Source organism: Pezoporus wallicus, unplaced genomic scaffold, assembly GCF_028554395.1.
Source record: "Pezoporus wallicus isolate ANWC-B61680 ecotype Strahan unplaced genomic scaffold, APGP_CSIRO_Pwel_v1 contig_8057, whole genome shotgun sequence".
Classification (NCBI taxonomy): Eukaryota; Metazoa; Chordata; class Aves; order Psittaciformes; family Psittacidae; genus Pezoporus; species Pezoporus wallicus.
This window is the reverse complement of record NW_026637044.1, coordinates 1,061,030-1,083,820: the sequence shown is the minus strand read 5'-3', so window position 1 is coordinate 1,083,820 and position 22,791 is coordinate 1,061,030. Positions and strand designations below refer to the sequence as shown.

The 22,791-nt window shown below is 48.9% G+C and overlaps 1 protein-coding gene across 2 annotated transcripts in view; it reads right to left on the bottom strand.

The window, feature by feature from the left end:
• Positions 1-2,811: 2,811 nt before the first annotated feature.
• Positions 2,812-22,791, bottom strand: part of CCDC12 (coiled-coil domain containing 12) — a 45,972-nt gene continuing 25,992 nt past the window's right edge. The window contains exons 1-6 of one of the 2 annotated variants that reach the window (XM_057402865.1): positions 14,730-14,918; positions 6,481-6,560; positions 4,161-4,222; positions 4,026-4,060; positions 3,535-3,611; positions 2,812-3,230 (exon numbers count right to left, since the gene is read on the bottom strand). In XM_057402865.1, coding sequence (XP_057258848.1) covers positions 3,151-3,230; positions 3,535-3,611; positions 4,026-4,060; positions 4,161-4,222; positions 6,481-6,560; positions 14,730-14,860 — 465 coding nt within the window. In that variant the 5' untranslated portion in view covers positions 14,861-14,918 and the 3' untranslated portion in view covers positions 2,812-3,150. Of the gene's footprint in view, positions 3,231-3,534; positions 3,612-4,025; positions 4,061-4,160; positions 4,223-6,480; positions 6,561-14,729; positions 14,919-18,490; positions 18,562-22,791 lie in introns of those variants that run through there. The other variant, XM_057402864.1, reaches the window with a different exon arrangement.

Here is a 22,791-nt window from a genome sequence, read left to right as displayed (position 1 = left end):
AGGGCAGGTAGGGACAGGACAAGGGGGAATGGCTTTAAACTGACAGAGGGGAGATTGAGATGAGATCTGAGGAAGAAGTTCTTCCCTGTGAGGGTGGTGAGGCCCTGGCACAGGCTGCCCAGAGAAGCTGTGGCTGCCCCATCCCTGGCAGTGTTCAAGGCCAGGTTGGACACAGGGGCTTGGAGCAACCTGGTCTGGTGGAAGGTGTCTCTGCCTGTGGCAGCGGGTTGGAAGCTTTAAGGTCCCTTCCAACCCAAACTACTCTGTGATTCTATGATTCTATGATAACTGTTCCCTGCACATTGTGTTCATATTCATACGGGACATGTATTTCAAAGCAGAGGTCATCAGCCTGGGTTCAGAGGGAAAGGTGGCATTGCTACCACGCAGCCAGACGGACAGAGGAGCAGGGTCCAGGTACTGGGATTGGATGCAGAGTGGTTTTATGCATAGATATTTGCTGACATCTACAGGGCGCTTCACAGAGATGAGGCTGTAGCTGCTTGGAGGATGCATATTCACACTCTCCAGTTTCCTTCCCAGTGGAAAAATGCACTTTAAGGTGTGTGACAGCCCCAGGTCATTACTAACTAACTACAAACACCGGTGATCACCAAACACTCATCTTGACCCACAGTTTCACTGCCATGTTGGAGACCATCACAAGCTGGGTCCTTTTCTTTTTTAAGCATCTTTGAAGCATCACCACATGCTCTGCCCAGTGCCAAGGATATCCCTGTGGAGCAGATGCACCCCCATTTTCTATGATGAACCCACAATGCAATGTTACCTGGACAGGAGCACCCACGACATGCAGCACCCACCTGTGTCTATGTGGCACCTTCACACCTATGATCTTGGCTTTCTTGCCCACAAACAGGGGTAGAGGGCACTTGGCTGCCTCCTGCCCAGGGTAAAATAGAGCAAAAATAAGTAAAAATAAGACAAAAATGACACTCGGGAAGATGGCTGGGCTTTCACTCCTAGTGTTTTCCCACTAGAGAGCCCAGAGGGAATTCACAGCCACACATCAACAGTTCAAGCACAGTGGTGGATACTCACTGGTCAGGTGGGTACTGATCTCCCCTTGCTCCATTGGTTTCCATCTCTTTGTTGTCCTCATGTACCACGGAAGGGCCCCTCTGAGGGGTGACAGGCTGAGGGGAGGTTGCAGCAGGGATGGCTGCAAACACCAGGAACCAGCACACCAAGGGAGAGGGGAGGCAGCTAGGGATGGAGGCTTTAAGAAGCCATTTGTGCATGGAAATTGGAGGATCAAGAGAGAATTTCACCAGCTCTTCGCTCCTTGCCCTTCATCTGGAATCAGGAAGGGGGCTCTTACAGGTGGAAAGCCCCTGAAACTCACTCATCACATGCAACCACACAGCAGTTTCGCAGTAGCAGCAGACCTGGCAGAGGGACAAGCATTGATCAGTCTGTATTTAGCATGGCTGGGATTGATTGTGTTCTGTGTGGAGACCTGGTCCAGCTGGGGATAATCTGAGATGGCCACTCCAGCCACCAAGCCTCCAGCAGGCTCAGGGGCAGAAATGTCACTCCCCTCCAAGGCAGGCTGCTGCCACATGAAGAACCTCTCCCCCTCCAGCAGCTCTTTTCAACAAGCATTTAAAAGCAGCAGGATGTGTGCATTGACAGGAAGTTATTTTTATCACAGGTGAACTCTTCTGTCAATGCTGCTGTCAAAGCCATATGCCCCAGATGTCTTACCTCAAGATAAGAACACTTTGAACCAAGCACAGAGGATTCAGGACCCCGTACAATCAGGCCTGACCAAGGTACCCAGCCTTTAAGACTTCCCAGAAGCACAGCAAAGGTTCCTGGGAAAAGTGCAGGGTCAGCTTTGCAGCATCCCACTCCCTTGCTTCTTCCAGCCACATCGGGTTGGCATCACCCCACATCATAGCCCAGGAGTTGTGCTTAGAACTGCTGTAGCTACAAGCTCAGCCACCTCAAAGCCCACTGCTGCTCATCCCAGGGAAGCAAAGGGGCCAGGGACTATCAAACAGTGGTCTTAAGTCCCCACAGACATAAGAGAGATGAGGTGAGCTTTGCTGACAAGAAGCTCCCCATGACCCAGCAGTGTTCACTTGCAGCCCAGAAACCAACCGTGTCCTGGGCTGCATCACCAGCAGCGTGACCAGCAGGTCGAGGGAGGAGATTCTCCCTTTCTACTCTGCTCCGGTGAGACCCCACCTGCAGCCCTGCATCCAGCTCTGGGGCAACAACACAAGAAGGACATGGAGCTGTTGGGGTGAGTTCAGAGGAGGCCACAAAGATGCTCCACGGGCTGAAGCACCTTTGTTGTGGAGACAGGGTGAGAGAGCTGGGCTTGTTCAGCCTGGAGAAGAGAAGGCTCCAGGGAGACCTCTGAGCAGCTTCCAGTGCCTAAAGGGGCCAACAAAAAAGCTGGAGATGGGCTTTTAACAAGGGCAGATAGGGACAGGACAAGGGGGAATGGCTTTAAACTGACAGAGGGGAGATTGAGATGGGCTAATATGAGGAAGTTCTTCCCTGTGAGGGTGAGGAGGCACCGGTACAGGTTGGCCAAAGAAGCTGAGGCTGCCTCATCCCTGGAAGTGCTCAAGGATTCTATGAGCTGCCTCTACCCAGTCCTCTGCAGAACAAGTGACAACTTCTTCCACTGTGAGACTGTTTTATTATTAAAAGATTTGTTAACAACAAACTTTGTCAATTACAAAACATACAGAAGTGGTGTATCTACAGAGACACACTGCACCGCCCAGGAGGGTCAGGAAACTTCAAGGAACAGATCGTAAATTAACATCAAGCAGCGATTGGGTCCGAAGCCACTCAGCCACTTCCACGAGAGATATCCTGCACATGTTGGGTCTGACCATGGATGCTCCCAAATACACACAGCCAGCTCTCTAGAGAAGACACCTCTTTGTTCCCCAGCTGGCAGTTAACACCAGCTCTTCCACAGAAAGAAGCACCTTGAAAAAGGCATCTTTGTTCAGGAAGAGGAGAACCAGTTCTCCGGGAAATGGTCATGGCTCTGGCTCTCTAAGGGCTGGTGAGCAGCATGTCCCAACAAGGTGCCTCTACCCGAGAGCAACAGGATCAGCATCGCTGGCAGATCCCAAGCCCGACGCTGCCTGATGGACCTCCTCAGTCAGAGTCACTTCCCTCCTGCTTTGCTGACCCAACAGCAGATGCCAGCTCCTCCTCCTGCCCTTTCAACCGCTCTCCTGCAAGTGAAAAACATCAGTGGCTTAGTGATAAACCGGCTGTACTGGGGATCCTACAAGGTGGAGGACATGAATCCCCGAGCCCACAGACCATCCCCCCAGTCATGCAAGCCAAGCATGCATGCAGCCTTAGGGAAGCTAGTGGGACCAACAGCTTCCCAGACCCTTTTGGGAAGACCACCAAACTCTGCCAGTGCCTCCCTGGCCCAACAGCAAGACACCAAGCTCCCAGCAAGCATCGTGTAATGCCTCTGGAACAAATGGTGACCCCCACGTACACCATCCCTCCGCCACCATAACGCACTTATTAGCTCAGCAATGGCTCTCTGCGTCCTCTTCTCCAGCTTCTCCAGTTTCTTGGCTACATCTCGCTTCAAATCCCTGGAGAGGGAAGAGACAATGTCAGAACAAATCCTCACCCCAGGGAAATGTGAAATCAAGGGCTACATTACACCCTTCCCAGTGGAAGAGAAACTCATTCTCTCTCCTGTGAGCACCATGGAGCAGAGTATCTCCCCCATCAGGAGAACACTCTGATGGGCAAACCACTCAATGCCCTAGCATTCCTTGTCGATGAGTCCACCATGGTGACAAGCATCCCAGAGGGATCAGCAGAGCCGCCTCGTGGAAGCAGGAAAAGTGAAGACAGTCCCATGCTTTGAATCTTCCTCAAAGCAGGGCTGGGTTTCCCGCTTCTAGCGGTTTTAACCCAACCTGGACAACCTCGAGCTGGTAATAACCCAGCACTGATGCCAACAACCTTTCACCCACAGCAGGGCTCTGGCAGGCACTCACCAGTCTGGTTTCCTGGGGGCCAGGTTTGCCAAATCCTAGGGAAGAAGAGGAGACACCCAGTGAGAGCTGCAGGCAAGGTTCAAGCCTGGACACAGACAGATACACCCAGCACAGAATGGCTTGCAATATACGTACCACCTCATCGATGATGGGCTCTGGCTTGGCAGCCTCCAGCTGGTCCTTCACCTTGTCTTCCACTAGATGGGGGAACAAGACCAGCATGAGCGCAGGGTGCAGCAGCAGGACACCAAGAGGACAAGGCACAGGGAAACCCACCAGAACTCTTGACTTGGTTCACAAAAGCCCATTTGAACATCTCTGCCCTAAGAGCATGGCACATACAAGTGAGTACAAGCAGGATGTGTACTCGCACCACCCAAACCCTTTCAGAGACTCCCAAAAATCACCTGGAAATGATGCAAACTCAACAACCATTAAATGCCACAAATACCAACAGAAGCAAGAGGTCGCCTGCTCGGTTCCAGCCTTCTTTCCATAAAACCTGCAGGGACCAGCTGCTCCGCAAGTGGCATTTGACTCACTGTGACTCATTTACAAGGCCACCACCTGAGACAACCTGGGGAAATCAAGCTCCAACCCAAACCATACAAAAAGATACCAAGGATAATGGCAAAGCTTGCATGGCAAACAGCCCTCCATCCTTCAACACTGTGCCTGCACAAGGAGGGGGTGTGGGGACCAGGGAGAGCACATCCCTGTGGCAGGAATCTTGGTCCAGCAAGCAGATATGCCCAAGGCACATTTAATATGAAATACTGTGAGCTTCGGCCCTTCTGTCCTTCTCCCTCCCACAAAGTGCCCAAGGACAGACAGGCTGGATGCTCCAGACACAGGAACGGCAGCCAATGGGGACTGCAGCTCCAAAGAAGGGCTTGCTGAGAGGGCGAGTTTTACTGGAAACAGCCAAAATTCCTGTTCCCAATTCCAAATGACACTCCAGGGAACAATCGGGGGAAGTTTTAAACTTTTACAAAGGTACCAAGAAAGCAGAGTGTCAGCAGATCTCTGCTATGCTCCCAGAGGCAGCCTTTTGATTTAGGGCATTTTTAAAAAGATCTATTTCAGGAGGACTTAATATTTCAAGATCAAGGGAAGATCTACCCTTTGCTTCCCTCTCAAGAGCTGGGCTGAGGTTCAGTGTTAGGAAATAGCAGACTGAACACCCTGGACTCATGACTAATATTTGTTTAAAGATAAACAAAAAACAGCCAGAGTCTCCTTTAGCACCCTCCAGCGAGAGCTCAGCTCCCCTGAGTGTCAACCCTTTGGTTTGGGGCTGGACCCGGTGTGCTCAGACACACACCCCACTTGTGCAACACAGGGTGTGCAGTCCTCACAGGTGAGAGGATGATGAGGCAACATGGGCCGCAAGCATCACACTCACCCAGCAGCAGTGGGAGAGCTCCTGGCACTCCCACCATGGCTGCTCAGACATGCCATCACCCTCCAGGGCTGCAGACAGTCATCTCCTAGGACCTAAACACCTCACCAGCAAGCTACCAACAGAATACATCCAGTGGCTTTTGCACCTTCAGCTGAAGTGATCAGGAGCAGAGAGTTTTCCAAGCCTCCTGACTTTTAGAAAGGAAGGGTACAACCCATCCACTCTACAGCATGCTGGCTGGATGCAAAGTCCCATGCTGGTTTATTTTGTCCTCACAATGGCAAGTGTTGCCTCATTCTCTCTGGTGTGGGAGACTGGTGAATGGGAAGGAGATGGGATGTGCAGTCAGTGAATCCCTGCAAAGGGCTCTGCGTGAGGTAGGGGATTCTCCCCCTCTGCTCTTGTGAGAGCCCCCTGCAATCCTGTGTCCAGATCTGGGACTCCAATATAAGGACATGGAGCTGTTGGAGCAAGTCCAGAGGTGGCCATGGAGATGCTCCAAGGACTGGAGCACCTCTGCTATGGAGACAGGCTGAAAGAGCTGGGCTTGGTCAGCCTGGAGAACAGAAGGCTCTGGGGACAACTTAGAGCAGCTTCCAGTGCCTAAAGGGGCTAATAAGAGTGCTGGAGATGGGCTTTTGACAAGGGTAGGTAGGGACAGGACAAGGGGGAATGGCTTTAAATTGACAGAGGGAAGACTTATATGAGACCTGAGGAAGAAGTTCTTCCCTGTGAGGCTGGTGAGACCCTGGCACAGGTTGCCCAGAGAAGCTGTGGCTGCCCCATCCCTGGCAGTGTTCAAGGCCAGGTCGGACGGGGCTTGGAGCAACCTGGTCTAATGGAAGGTGTCCCTGCCCATGGCAGGGGGCTGGAACTCGAAGGTCTTTAAGGTCCCTTCTAACCCAAACCAGTCTGATTATATGATCTGCCTTGTCTGAAAGCCGCCAGAAGAGAGTAAAGCACAGGGAACCTCACCATGGCACCACCTCTGGCAATGCTTCTGCTGTTGTCCTTCCTTGTGTCACCTCCCATGCACCCCCTTGCACCCACCTGAGGCTGGCTTGGCTGGCGGCATCTTCCTCTTCTTAAGCTCCTCATCTTCAGGATCGTAGTTTCGTAGTTTGAGCTCCCTGGGGAGGAAGGGAAGAGCACAGAGCAGTGAGACACATCCTTGCCACGCTAGACCATGGGCTCTCAATAGTGAGGGGCATATCTGCAATAGCAGCTGCAGGCAGTGGCCAGGAGTTGGCAGCAACCCGTGCTTGTCAGAAAAGACAGGGTCATGCCAGAGCTCAGCAGGATAAAGGTGATGTCTTGGCAAGCCAAGCAGAGGCGGCTAGTAATGGACACAAGTGGTTTTGCAAAGCTCTGAACTTCAGCCCAGCTCCCTTCTAGGTCTCAACCCAATGACAGACTCAGTATGGGAACACGAGAGATCCACAACCAGGGGAAAAAATTATCCCAGGAGGGTACATAGGAAGGACAGGGAAAAAAAGAGTATTTGGGGTACAAGGCGGTTACTCAGTCACCAGAGAGGCTTCTGCAATACTACAAACACACAGTGCAAATAAGGGGAGCAAATTCAGGTTCCTGAGCAAATGGGTGGTGGAGCTGACAGAGACAGGAATGATGATACCCAAACCTCACAGAAGTCTGCCCAGAGAAGCTGTGGCTTTCCAGGCATCCCTGGCAGTGTTCAAGGTCAGGCTGGATGGGGCTTGGAGCAACTTGGTCTAGTGGAAGGTATCCCTGCCCATGGCAGGGGGCTGGAACTGGATGAGCTTTAAGGGTCCACTCTAGGATTTTATAATTCTACGTTCACCCATCCTTACACCTCCTTCCACAAGAGCTCAAAGTCAGCAGTCAGCCCCCTCCACAGGGCACACACCTCCCTGATACCCAGATGTTAACTCTCCCCCTATTCAAGTTCCTTCTATACTTCTCCCAAATAATTTAGGCCTCAAATGGACAACCATTAGATAGTCATGCGAGCTCTCAAGTTGATTCCTCCCTGAGGTCAAAACCTAGAAGCTTCAAGCAGAGGTATTTCCACAACTAGAGCCCTGAGGATCCAGCTCACAGAACCCATCCCACCTCCAACTGCTTACACATGCCTACAACACGCTCTGCAGACCAATGGATCTTAATAACAGTACACTAGCCTAATAACAGTACACTAGCCCACAGTGCAAATTAAGTAGATTAAATTCATTTAACACTGTTGATGAGCTTAATCAGTTTAAACAGAAACTGAGGCACTTGCTGCCCAGCAGTGCTTCTGCCCCAGATGTCAGCAAAGCCTTCAGCAGCAATGAGGGCAGTTGTGTTGCTGCAAAGGAGGATGCAGAGAGCTCCGATGCAAACACAGCAGAAGGCGCTTTGATCAGGAAGGAAAATCAACAGTTCAGTATTACCATTTTTCTCCCAGCAGACAGGTAATACCTGGGGCCATCTCCCTGCTAGTTTACTGATGGAGAAGCAAGTGAGAACTAGCCAACCCAAGGGCTTATAGTCAAAGCAAAGAATGACTAAAGGTGAAGAATTTACAGTGCAAGAGAGGCAGGAAGAGGAAGGTCAGCAGCCAGATGGCCATGCATGTGTGGGAACCACAAAAACCAAACAACTTTGGTAGTTCCTGGAGCACAACAGGAAAGTCCTACCCTTCCCATGCCATGCCATCCCCTCTCCAGCAGCTGAATCTATTTGCAAAGTGTCCGACCCACACCATGGCTGGTGCCACAGTTATGGTGGAAGGACATGAATGGAGCTCAGCAAGATAAATGCAACCAGCAGACTGGAAAACAGAGCCCAGGCAGATTAGAAGACTTGCAGACACTTCTCATGTCTTCAAGCCCAGGTCCCCCGAGCCTTTGCATCAATGCAACACCATGAAACAGGAACACCTTTCCCCAGCAGTGGGAGAAAGGATGCTCAAAAGAAGCACAGGAGAGATAAGCATGTAGCTGCAATACCTTCCCCAGGCCAAGAGCACCACTACCTCATGAAGACAAGCTGCTGTGCAGAGTTTCACATGTATTTTTACACACACATGCCCTGGAAGGAGGGATTTATCAAATTAACCTGTACTGACCACCACCAATCCCCAGCCAGAAAGGCAGCTCTTTTCAGGAAGGTTGATCTTGGAGGATCAAGCAATTGCTTTCTTGCAGAAGGAGATGCCAACCCCAGGCACACAGGAATCACCGTTATTCTGTGATTTTACAGACAATCTCCAATTGGCAGGATTCTGTTTCCAACCTGGGAAGTTGGGGGAGGAAGAGGAGCAGTTCCTTCATTCAGGAGGCAACAGGACATCAGGCTGTGATGTCTCACATCTGACCAAAGGCTCGCTCATGCATGTTGGAGGGGATTTATATGGCAAAGTGGTAGACCCTGCAGAACACAAACTTTCAACATCTCCCAGACTTCCTGATCTCCTCAGCTTACTACATTTAGAAGGATTTGCAGCTAAAAGGGAACCAGAGACTCCCTAGGGTCAGACAACCCAAAACAAGAGAGTTATGAGCTAAACAAGCTGTTCCTTTTGGTCCAGCAAAACATTGCCATTACATCGTGACAAGCAATGTTTCAAAATCATTAGGTGTCCCTGTTCATGTCGGGGGGTTGGAGCTAGGTCATCTTTAAGGTCCCTTTCAACCCAAACCATTCTGTTATTCTATGATTCTGCACATGCAGCGGGAGCTGCGGCTGCTTGGCCACAGCCAGGCCAGCAGAGCGCTAAGAGGTCTCCTGTTTGAAGCAGAAGATCCCAGATCCCACATTTCATAGGGCACACATGCTGGAGGTCTGGTTCCTGGTAAAAGAAGGGAGACCAGCCCTTCATTATATTATTGCAGGGCTTTGGCACCACTTGAGGATCACACAAGGAAGAGGAACTGGGAGTTTAAGCCTGCTCCCCGACACTCTTCCCACCCAGAAAGCCCTACCTTGGCTTGCAAACAAAAGCCTTGCAGTGCAGCACTGCTCATGCTTGCTGGAAGTTCATCCACAAGATTAAAGAAAATAAAACCACAATGCACAACTTGGCAGGCTGTACCACAGATGGGGACGAGCAGTGGCATTGGCCCGGCAGAAGGGGAAGCAGCTGATGAGCAATGGTGAAGAGGAGAAGGGCTGCAAAGCTGCACACAGCTCCCTCTGTGCCTGGCACCAGTGCTTTCAGCTCCTTATTAAACCCGTGTGCTGGGTTCAAACCGCGAGCACTGGGAGAAAACAAACAAAAACTGATCCCTTTAATTAACTGGGTGAGGTGAGAGCAGCTTCTGCACCTGCCTCTGGTACTTCTCGGTGCCCAGTGATCCCACAGCAGCCTCCTTGGGGGGCTCAGGGACTTAACAGCAAGGTCACACTCACATCATCTCCCCCCTCTTCTGTGCACAGGAGGTTGTAAAGACAGAGAGATGAGAAGCAGGGAGGTGCTATCCTGAGTAACTTGAAAGCAGGCAAGGGTTAACTATATATATATACATATATTTATATTTAGAAGTTGCTGATCTTCTGCAGAGGTGAGTTAAATAAAGCTCAGGTACCAGCAGTTCCTCCAGTGCTGCGTTCCAAGAAGACAGCTGGTGCACTTCACAACTGATGAATTATCCGAGTTCCCATGAAAACAAAAATAACACCAAAATTAACATCAGGCTCTGCAGCAGAACGGGAACATAGGAGCCAGGTTAGGGAGCACAGCTCCTGGTGATGGAGGGCACATCATGGTGAAGCACCAGCACTAACATGCTCATAGAAAGGGGCTGAGCACCCAGAGAAGAGCTGTGTTTGACCCATTTGACTTTAGGGTGAAATCAAGTTCATGCATGGTCAAATACCAGATTTTACCACCATCTCCTTGTAAGTGATGGAGGATGTGCCCAACCCAGATGATCTCCTACTCCTTGAGCACCTTGTGGAGTGTCTTCCAGACCACTGCAGCCCAAACAAGGCAGGACAGTTAGCAATGGAGGTGGTTATACCATTACAACTGGTGGTGAGGGCAGGTCTGCGTTAGAAGCTCCTAGAACCACATGAGGATTTGGGCAGCTGCAGCAATTACAGAGGGACACTATGGACACAGCCTTCCAGCATCTCCTAAAGGCCTGTCAGGAGTGACATGTTCCCTGTTTTGCATCAGGAATGCCTCAAATCCAATTTCCACTCAGGCCTGGAGCTCCTTGCTGGGGAAGAAGAGGAGACCTTAAGTTTTCTTTGAAGCAGGCAGGTTGGAAACAGCATGGCATGCAGGGTATGCACAGAATGCAAACAGCTATCTCAATGCAAAACACAGGACACTTAAAAGCTTCCTGACAGCTTGTTTTTTGCTTTACTCCTCCAGCCCCAAGGGCTTTATGGAACAAAGAGTTTCCCCAATTGATGAATGGATCTTTTTAAGACTTCTGGTGAAGAGCCCACACACTGATGTCCTTGCATCAGGAGCACAGGGAATGGGTTTGCCAAGAAACCCTGTAACAACAATTTCTTAGGTGTCACAGCATGCTCACTCCCACAGTTATTATCAGAAAACAGTCACCAGGAGCTGCACTGACTAGAGTGCTTAAAGGGCACCTTCCTGGTCTTACCTCTCCAAGGTTGAGGAAAGCTGCCTAGGACATCTCAGTACAGTTTTCTTAGTGCTTCCGGAGGTGAAAGACGCAAGTGGACCTCAGCAGGACAGGTACTAGCAGAAGGCTAGTGTCCAGCAGCATCTGCAGACCCTGCCTACTCTGCCCAGGATCAGAGGTGGGTGCCCCTCCACAGCTCTTCACCTTTCAATCTTCCTCAAGCCCTTCACATCACTCTTGTGCTCCTCAGCCCTAGGCACCTGATGAAGCTAGGTGAAAAAGATGCTTCCCCTGCTGCATCACCAAAATTAAGAGGTTTCAAACACCAAGGCTCATAGATCACTATTACTGAAGTGCCCTTCCATTCTTTGGAAGCAGTTTAGGGACGACTACACTGGGTGTTCTCAAACCTATCTTAGCAACTTCAGGCAACTTCTCTTCCAAAACCCTGGAGAAATATCATCTGGTATGAGAATTTCCTGCCCTTTGACCTTCTCAAGCTGCTCCAGAGACCCCGTATTCAGAGCCTTCCATTTTTCTGACCGTTATTCCAACTTGCTTGGAACCAAATGTCCTGAGCAACCATTTCCACATTGTTCTTTAAAGAGGAGCCAGCACAACAATTCCATTTTATTTTTCTGCATCTCCAGAATTCACTGACTCCTGGGGGTCCTGGGAAGCCACACTCAAACATGTAAACGAGTTACTGCTGCAGAAGATATGGCAAAGTTTGAAATCCTTGAAGGCGTAGTGGTTTGGTGGACCCTTCTCTGCTCCACCATGTGCTCCGTGAGTGCAAGAAGGTTTGAAGGAGCTGGGACAAGGCAGCCCGACAACCAAGAACAGCAAAGCAGGAGACTTCTGCAGCAGCCCAGGAGGTTTGGGACTAAAGCTGGAGGGAGCCCATATTAGACTCTGGCCAAGCTACTGAAGAACCTGAAAGGAGCAGGGATGCTGGGATACCTGGAGACCATGCAGCAAAGATGTCCCTTGGGGCATCACTCAGATGCTCTTCAGCAGCAGCACACTTCTCCTCAAAATGCCTCTTCCCTTTTCTGCTTCCAATTGCAAACCAAATAGCAGACATCATTTTCAAGCTTTTTCTATAGGTTCCTAACTTTTTTTTTTCCAGGGAAAATTCATTGTATAGCGAGTTTAACTGACTGAAAAACATAAACTCTCTCCTACCATCTTTAGATTCCATGGAAAGAATGAGATTAAGAGCATTTGGACACAGATTTCAGGCTTGGATTCTTATATTCTTTTTGCTCCCTTCAGTCACTCCCTCCCCAACCTGCTGCAATTCTCTGCAAAGTCACCTAGTATATAGTGGGTGCTGCATGATCACCAATGGGTACTGATGGAACTCTGCAGCACCATCACTCTTTAAGGCTACTGCAAGACTTGCTATACAACACCCATCATTCCTGGCACAGACTTAATTTAATAGAACCACAGAATGGTTTGGGGTGGAAGGGACCTTAAAGTTCATCCAGTTCCAACCCCCTGCCACAGGCAGGGGCACCTTTCCACTAGACCAGGTTGCTCCAAGCCCCGTCCAACCTGGCCTTGAACACTGCCAGGGATGGGGCAGCCACAGCTTCGCTGGGCAAAGGTCCTCACTGTGCCAGAGCCTCACCACTCTCACAGGGAAGAACTTTCTCCCCAGTTCTCATCTAAACCTCCCCCCTGTCAGTTTAAAGCCATTCCCCATTGTCCTGTCCCTACATGCCCCTGTAGAAAGTCCCTCTCCAGACTTTTTGTCAGTCCCCTTCAGGTATTTCACAACCTCCCCCCCTTTTTTTTTTTTGCACTCTGCTTTCCTACCAGCTGGTCCCCTTGCAGGCAGCTTTGACATCTGGGTGCACCACCTCCTGCCACAAGCTTCTTGGAGGCTCCCATACGGGCAGGCTGGCTTTGAGAACAAGGTCCATCCATCTCCAGGGTGTCTTTTTGTGTACAATGACTTTTCAGCAACCAAGACAGACACCAAGACAGCTGCATCTGCTACAGCTTGGAAACCAAGCAATTACTTTCACATCCGAACACACACGTTACCACGTTAGTCAAGGCTCAACTCTTTGCAACACCCACTCTTGCAGTAAAATGGGGTCCTCTCTAACACCAAGGTCCAGAGCTGTTGTTTGATCAAGAGGACGAAGTTATTGCTTTCCTTCCTAGATTCGTCACCCAAGGCAGAAAAAGAGCAAGCAACAAGCAGAGGCAGAGACCCATCAGGACACACCCTCCAAGGAGCAATCTCTTCTCACTGGTAGAGGGCTGCTCCTGCTCAAATAGCTGAGCATGTCAGAACACATCCTCCTCCCCAAGCTGCCAAAAGGCACTCGAGGAATGCCAAAGAAACAACGTCCTGTATTAACACCATGAGCCCCAGAAACTTGCCAAGGCAGCTGGTTTCTCAGGATGCGCTTCTTGAGGGAGCAAGGATGGGGAGAGATATATCCCTGAGTGCTGCTGCAAAGGAAGCTCTTCAGGTGCAGGCAGGCGCCACAAGGCTGTCAGGCCTCCTATGCTGCTTTTCCAGGCAGCTGAGCACATTCAAAGCAAACAAACAACTTGTGCCTGCTTTACAACCAGTAAACACTATCAGGACAAAACCCATACTTGATCTGCAGCGTGGGACCCAGGCTGGCGACACAGCACCAGGATCTGGCTGTAGGATGAGAGGAAATGGCTTCAAGTTGTGCCAGGGGAGGTTTAGATTGGATGTAAGGAAAATTTCTTCACTGAAAAGGTTGTCAAGCATTGGAAGAGGCTGCCCAGGGAGGTGGTGGAATCACCACCCTCAGAGGAATTTAAGACTTGTAGATGTGGCGCTTGGGAACATGGTTTAGTGGTGGACTTTGCAGTGTCTGGTTAATGGTTGGACTCAATGATCTTGAAGATCTTTTCCAACCTAAACAATTCTATGATTCTATATGCAAAGTGCCTGCAGCACCCAGCTATGCTCCTTCGCATGCTGGCACAAGAGCATACTTTGCCCATGCTCTTTTACAGGGTTTCTACTACTGAAGAAGAGTGGACTGCTGGGAAGATGTTGGGAACTCAGAGCCAGTTGTTGGGTGGGAAGGGCCAAGGTTTCACCTTTGGGTGCTCACACTTGCACGCTGTTGCTAGGGAACAGGTAGAGGGACACCCAACCTGTCCAAGGCAAAGGCAGAATCATCAGGCACTCATGGAACACAGCAACAGCCTCGGTGAGGAGAGTGCAGCCAGGCTTTGGACCAGCTGAAGCTCCATGGGGCTTTCCCTACAAAAGCAAATCATGTTCTGGATATCTCCCCCAGAGTTACAGATACAGCTGTAATGAGAGGGAAGGTCCACAGCATCCTTACTGCTCTGGAGAAGGGCTCTGTGCTGCATCAAAACGTGGACAAGCACCTTCAGGATGGAGCTAAGATCCTGCCAGCTCCCGTGTCTCTGCAGCCAGGTGAATTCAGCCATCTAAACTCCTGTCCCCCCCCTTCTCCAGCACTGAGCAAAAGATACAATGCTACACAGCCTTGCCCATGCCCACCTCCTCTTCTATGGGCGAAGCACTTCCTCAGCAAAGGGAACAAACACGGTCCAGATGGTCCCTGGAGATGCACAGTGGGGATGGAGCCTGACACACTGCAGTGTCCATCAGGACACACCACTAGCGGTAACAGGTTCAGCTGTCCATGCAGATGTTGATCAGATATGCCACATGTACCAAACCCAGCCTACCTGCAAACACTGATGTCTCCGGTATTTGATTTCATTCTATTTATTATTGTTAAACTCTTCATTAAGCTCTCCACGCTCCAGGATGTGAGGAAGCACGTCCACACAGCAATCTCTGCCACTGCCTTGGCCATCCAGCCAAGCTAAAGCAAACACTGAGGAGACTCACCACTGTATTTTCTTTTGTGCAGAGAAAATAAAGTGGGTTTGACCTGCCCCGTGACATTCTTCCCATGAGAGGGGAGAGATCTCGTTTCCCAACCCTGCCTCCCCCAGCTCCTCCCAGAAATTCATCTCTGCAAGCGGCACAGTACAGAGCTGTAATTTCACAGGATGACTAAGTGTCGAAACACGGGCAGCTGATTAGCAGCAGCTCACTGAAGCTTAATTTCTAGTTAAATTGAAGAGTTGAAGATTGTCGTGTGTGTGTGTGTGTGTGTGTGTGTGTGTGTGTGTGTGTGGCCTTCCTCTCCAAGCCCTACCTTGGATTTTTATTTACACTTTTAACATCCCTGATGAGTCTGCTTGCATAACTACAGCCCAACACCTCTCTGCTCCCTATGGGGCAGCAATGCCAGCCTTGGCTTTACGCAGAGCTCGCCTTGCCGATCCCCATGTCCCAGACTGCTTTTCCCTGCGGGAATGGGGCGGAAGGGCCGAAGTCCACCCACACCCTGTTCCTTACAAAGGCAGATCGCAGGCTGCGCCGCAGCGGAAGGTGTTTCCTGGTCAGTGGGCTAAAGCAAAACTGGTTACAAAAACATAAATAACCCCAGCTCTTCGCAATTACAAAGATACAAACTCCCCTGAGAGCTCAGATCAGAGATAGCCCAAGCTGAAACTGCTGCGAGGTTTTCGCAAGGGGCTTCGTCAGCACTTGTTCCTGTGGTGGTGGCTTGCAGTGAAAGATAAAAACAAGGAAGAAAAAAGAGAAAAGAAAAAAGGGGGTGAGGGGGATGGGGATATTTGAGTCAATCAGAAAACAAAACAGGAAGCTGCCAAAAAGCGTGTCGCCCCATAGGCAGAGGAAAGTATTAGTTAACGCAGCACCCAGCAGTTCTGTCCTTTGTATAGGGAATAAAGGATGGTCTCAGGCTGGTGCAGAAGGTGCAGCTGCAGGGATGCAAGAGGAACCAGCCTGCAGCAAAAGCCCCAGGCTGCTGTTTGCCTCTCAGGGCAGGCAGTGCACCTAAATCCTGCACACAGGCCACAGGATTATTTACTGAACCACTAGATTTCCCCTCCCCACGTGGTGCTCGTGGTGGTTTTTAGCTTGAGAAAGCAGCACAGCTATTGAGGTGCTTGTTTAGGTGCAAGTGGTTTACAGGGAAGGCAGATTTCATTTACCAGGGACCCCTCCTTTCCCAGATCCAGGGTAAATGCCAGCAGATTATCCCTGCTCACCTGCCACCAGCAAACAGGACATTAGTGCAAAGCAGTTCCCTTTTTCAAAGGGCTCAGAAAGTTCATATACACTATTGGGAAATAAAAATATTATCAGCTCACCAGCTTTCTAGATCTTAACACAGATCCGATTCCGGCAACAGAAAAAGGACATGCAACAAGTACGGCAAAAGCCAAGAATCATCTCAGCCAAATTTGTGATTCAAACATTTCCTGCAGAGCAGATCTTGCTCTAATTTGCCTTGCAAAGTTACGCTTGGATCCCAACAGAACATGCTGTAGTTGGATAGATGGACAAAGATACAGACTCCTCCAGGAAAATCAACCTGGAAAGCAGACTTTTCGCCCCAAAAGCTGCCTCCCAAAGGCACCACTCCCACATGTTTCAAGAGAAGCCCTGGCCCACACCTGTGGGGAGTTTCATGCACCAGTACAGAGCTGGCTGGAGATGGGAGCTCCTACTCACCACCTCTGTTCTTTACATTCCACCTTGGTGAAATTTCAAGGGCATTACCCTCAGGCAGGGGAAGGCTTTTTACTGAACCTGCCATAAGATGAGAGCTCATGAACAAGTGCTCATGGAAAAAGTGATTTACCAACTTGACAGCAGTGACGCTGAAGACTCAGTAAGAAACCACATCACCTCCGATATGCTCCAGTAGTAGATAAAAAGTATCAATCCCCAGCCTGGAAGTCAGTCACAATAGAAAACCAAATTATTTTCATAGATTTAGAGGACCAATTCATAATTTCAGTTTCAGAGCAGCAATGCACTGCTGTTAGCCTAATGATGCCAGCTTACACAGTGGTAAAGACAGCCCAGGCCTGATGCATCTTGCCAGTGGGCCACCACATGCTGCATCACCTCACCACACAGTGTATCAAGTGGCAGGACTGGAAAGCAAGAGCTGTTTATTCATTATTCATCATCATTCCCTTGATGAAGCTCCTGTTTCAGCTTCAGCCCAGACCTCATGCCTCTTCTGACACAAAACCCAAACCTACAAACCAAGTTCAGTCTCAGTGATGACACTCAAGAAGCACTCCCAGCACCAAACCCACGTGGACTGTTATAAAGGATGTATTTTCTGCCAGGAGATATCATATAACCCAAAAATGGTCAGGGTGGGAAGGAACCTTAAAGCTCATCCAGTTCCAACCCCCTACCATAGGCAGGGACACCTTCCACTAGACCAGGCTCCTTCAAGCCCCTGTGTCCAACCTGGCCTTGAACACTGCCAGGGATGGGGCAGCCACAGCTTCTTTGGCCAACCTGTGCCAAGGCCTCACCACCCTCACAGGGAAGAACTTCTTCCTCAGATCCCATCTCAATCTCCCCTCTGTCAGTTTAAAGCCATTCCCCCTTGTCCAGTCCATACCTGCCCTTGTCAAAAGGCCCTCTCCAGCTTTCTTGTCAGCCCCTTTAGGCACTCGAAGCTGCTCTAAGGTCTACCCAGAGCCTTCTCTTCTCCAGGCTGAAAAAGCCCAGCTCTCTCAGACTATCTCCATAGGAGAAGTGCTCCAGCCCTTGGAGCATTTTTGTGGCCTCCTCTGGACTCACTGCAACACCTCCACATCCTTCTTACGCTGGTGGCCCCACAGCCAGACACAGGCCTGCAAGGGGAGCCTCATGACAGCGGAGCAGAGGAACCTGCTCCCTCAGCCTGTTGGCCACAATCTTTTTCACGCAGTTATTCCCCAGAAGCAGCAAGAATTTTGCACTGCTTTCTCACATGTGCTCATCCGCAGCATCATCTCTACAGCACACATCCCACAGAGGAGGTTTCTAGCAGTAAAACAATGAGAAAAGGTCATGTCCCACATCTTCAAACCAAACTACCCCCTCATCGTCTCCAAAGGAGACCTGATGGCATTTTTACCGGCAGGAAACCAACTGCACAGTCAGCTGGTCGTGCCAGGAGCCACACTGTGCTCCGTTAAGTTTTGTGTTCACGTTTTCCGGTGACAAGACAGAACAGCAGTGGGCCACAGTTAAACAGCCACGTGTACCCTGTGGGCCGCTGTTCATGGAAAATAATAACCTCCACACTTCAAACAACACATGTGCAGGGGTCAGAGGTACAGCAATAGATGGCAAATCCAAGGCAGCCTAAATGCTCCAGACACCTCTGATGGTAACACCTTCCCTTGCTACCCCCAAGAACACTGTAGGTCAGCCACAGGCTTTTCCCCTTTATGCCCCCATTTCAGATCATTTTCATGAGCATGAGATCAAACTGACACTTAAAAACAAAACTAAATCACGTGTTAGAAGCCAAGGAAAGATCCTAATTAGCCAACGACAGCAGTGTCTGAACTACACATACAAGAGAGACAAGTGGGAATAAATAAATAATTACTTGTGCTTGACAGTCTCCTCTTCTTCATCTTCTCTAGGACGCTTGTTCTCACATTCACCGCTGTCCTTATTCTGAAAGGAGAAGTTGATCTGTTAGGCCCTGGCCTCTCTGGAAATGATGGAAAGCAAACGGCAGCCCCGAAACCTTCCCGCAGGGCACAAGGCAAACAGCAAGTTGTGCTTTGAAATTACTTTTCAATTACAACACCTTTAAAATTAAGCCTGTTTTCCTTTTTCTCCCTTTAGTATTCTGCCTGTACAGAGAGCACGATAAACAAATATAAGAACCGGCAGCATGGCAAATTTAATTTTCCTCTCAGAGGCAATCACACCACTCAGTGCTGATATCCCCCTTATTACCGGTAACTGCATCAATTCAGAGAGCAAACAGCAAGTTGCAATCAATAACAAGGTTCAGAAACCTCATTGCATGTCTGAATTACCACCTCACATTAGCAGCAGAGGAAAAGGAGATCAGGGCACTGAGCAAAATGGAGAACTGCTGGCAGCTAAGACACCTTACTGAGCCACTGTGGCAGGGACCTGAAGTTAAACCCCGCATTTCTGGATCCAGAAGAAAGAATGGATATTATTGCACTGGTTAAAGGGAAGACAGAAGAGGTAATACAAGTTGAGGAAGTGAGCAAGCCCATGTTTGGCTGGCTGGCAATGCAGCCCATCACCTACAAAGGCACATATCAGGAGGCTTCGCACAGGTCCCTTTTTTTTCTCCTAAGTAATCATTTTGGACATTTTAACAGGTTGCAAAACAAGGCAGCAGTAATTAAACAGCGATCAGCACAACAAAGGGTCTAATTTCAGCTCCAGAGACACTGTGTGGTAACACAAATCAAATTTGTCTTTAATACAGTGCTACAGTATTGTAAAAAGGCTCATTTTGCATCACCCAGACACTGGTACTAATGCCTTACTAGTTAAGTTACCAATTATATCCATTATCCAAACAGGCACAGATATCAAACATTAATAATAATGCGCTGGAAAGGGGGTTCTTTGGTTTTCACACAGATTAAGTAATTTCATCCAGACACTGAAAAAAGTATAGTCCACAGCAAACACATCTGCCCTTATTTTGAAGTGTATATCACTATAGCAAATGCAATGAATGAACAACTTCCTTGGAAAGTGTTGCTTTTCTGATTTGCCAGTCATAGAATCATAGCATCACAGAATGGCTTGGGTTGGAAGGGACCTTAAAGCTCATCCATTTCCAACCCCCCGCCACAGGTAGGGACACCTTCCACTAGACCAGGTTGCTCCAAGCTCTGTCCAGCCTGGCCTTGAACACTGCCAGGGATGGGGCAGCCACAGCTTCCTGGGGCAACCCACAAATAAAAAGCAAAATGTGGCAGCTCTAGCAGACAGTAGATGAAGTCTTTATTTCCTTGAACATGACCAGTTCCAGGAGAAGTATTACCCAGTTTAACAGGTAATAAATACACAGCATTTGTAGTGTCTGGCTATGATTCACATCATCGCAAATGCACAGGGGCTGCTTCACCAGTATTCATCTACCTTTCAACAGGAACAGCTCAGACACCACAGAAACTATTTTCAAGAAACATCCTTCTATCACACTGCAAAGGTTACTGGTGCTTTGTACCCAGTTCAGAGATGAAGCCCTGTAGGTCAGCCTGTTCAAAGTCTTTTTTTCAACCCTGAAATACGTTCACATCTTGCTTTGAAAAACTGGGTTTGACTAGAACACAACCAACATCACTTTCAGCTCTGAAATGACTTTGATTAGTTACTTTTTGTTTCAAAAGCTTCACTGGGGAGTTCAGATAACTAACACCAATTTCAGGATACCGAATTTATTTGCCAGCTAAACTTATTCCTAACCTCTGAAAGGACCAGAATGGTTTCTCTAGTGAACAGCTTGCTTACCATGTGTATCTTGACTACACGAACTTTAAAAGTCCATTCTGCAACCTGGGTTAAAAATTAGATTACATGCAAACAGGGAGGCGATCCCGGAAATAGCTCTGTTTCAGGCTCATCAGTGACTGGAGTTGTTCAGGTTCAGTTCCTGATCAAAGGGCAATAAAAATGGTCCTGTCCTTTCAGAAAGAAAATAAAAGATAATCATCATTCCTAAACCAAAGATTCAGTACAGTTTTAACTCCCTGTTTGCAATTTTAGTTTTATTTTTAACTCCATATTAACCTTGTGACACTTGCACAGACATTTTTGTTCAATAAAGACCATGAGCTTGGCTGGGGAAGAGCACACACAGCCTGCTGTAACTTTGTGGTGTCAGCTTAGCTCTGGGTAATTTTTAGACACCCTTCAGTCCACACATTATTCAAAGCTGTGGGAAGTGCCTTCCTGCACTCAAAGTCCCTTCTCATTCCTTTCATATCTTCCTACTTTTAATGCATGCACGTACAGCCTGCATTCCCCTCATTCTTGCTAGAGTTTTACCTAGGAGGGTGATAAGCAGGTTCAGAAATCCTAAAGAGATATTTAGCAGAAATACATCGAGCCATGGCTGTTTTTCACACTGCAAGCCTGAAAATCCTTCTTTTCCCTGTATGCTGAAATAATTTTGATACTGAAATCCTACCACTTTTCTAGAGCTTGCCTAAATTCCAGTTTATTCTCCTTTGCCACTCAAATATTTTCTAAAGTCTTGACCATATTCCTAGAAAAATTGAGCACACCACAAGCAAACGCAACTTCATGCAATAAGCCCCATAATGACTTCAGCCATGGACTTTTTCTCTGCTACAGCTCTCCCTGTAGCACCTCAGATGGTACACAGCAGGCACACTGCCCTTTGGCAAGGCAAGGATGGGTGAGAGAGTCTCCCTGGGGATGTCCAGAGCTGGAAAGAACAAGATATGGTCCATCCTATACTTCAGCAGCAAGGAGCACAGGATAATGAGGACTGCAGTACCCACAGTCCTGTGTCCAGCTCTGTGGCCCCCCAACATAAGAAGGATGTGAAAATGTTGGAGCGAGCCCAGACAAGACCACCAGATGTAGTGGAAGGTGTACCTGCGCATGGCAGCAGGTTGGAACTGCATCAGCTTTAAGACTCCCTCCAGCCCAAACCATTCCGTGATTCTATGCTGCACAGTTCAAAGAGATGGTGTAACTCAGGCTGCTCATCACCAACACAAATGCCCTTTAAATTATATACCTTGCCATCACCTGCTGCTAATCAGGACCCACCAGGTAGATCAGTGTGCAAGTACAACACCAGAAGAGTTTTGAAATGGATGTCTGCAGTCAGGCATCCCAGCAAGTGAAATTAATGCTGGTTCCCTGTTTGTAAAATGGTCTGCAAACAAGAGTTCAGTTTTGTGAGCAGCGTGACAAAAAGCCCCAGCCACTGGGCAGAGACAACACATGCTGAAGAGACCATAAACCTCCAGCAGCATTGGGAACGCTTGCAGCTCTGCAGAGTTCATCATCAAATCTACAAAAGATGTGGTTCTAAAGCAATATTTAATGGATGCAACAGAGGAGGAGTGCAGCTCCTCTTCTGATTGCTGAGCTTTTTGCTTGCATTTCCAGCCATGCTGCACTGCCTTCCCCCTGCACACACTGCCTGCCCACAGCTTACCAAGAGGGTTTCCTGTGCTGCCTTCAAGCACTTTAACTCACGTGAGCTGAAGGAAGTCAAAGTTTTAAGATGACAGTCGCTTACTGGCGATACTGCAGGAGGGAGCAGTCACAGGTTTCTAAATATACATACAAATTATAGCTCATTCAAAATACTTCTTGATGCATTTATGCTCATGCAGGCAGCAAGTGGGGAGCACAGCCAGCAGCAGCCAGCCATCCAGGCTTTGTAGAAGACCTCTCCTTTGCTTTCCACGCTTCCTCACCCAAAATGCTGAGGTTTCTCACTGTGTAAGAAAGCTGAACTTCCAATTAGTCCAGCAAAGACAGGAAACTAAAAGCATCTGCACAAGGACAGTAGGAGATAGAAAGGACTCACTTAATGGTCACAGCAGGTTGGTCTGTATTTCCCCTTCAACAGAGATCATTCATGCACACCATCATCTAGCAATGACAGTAGCTTTGGCTAGCAATAGAAAAGTTTTAGAGCTGCAAACTTTACCTCCATGCCCTGCACTCTCAAGGCGTGTACATTCAGAGCACACTCTGAAATTATATTTAAAATTAACACCTTAGGCTGAACAAATACAGCTGAGTTCTGAAGCAAATACCTACCAGAAACCCCTGGGGTATGAACAAAGAGCTGGAGCAGAGCTGAAATACCTTATAATGCTACCATCCTCATGCGCAGACAGAGCATCAATTGCAGGA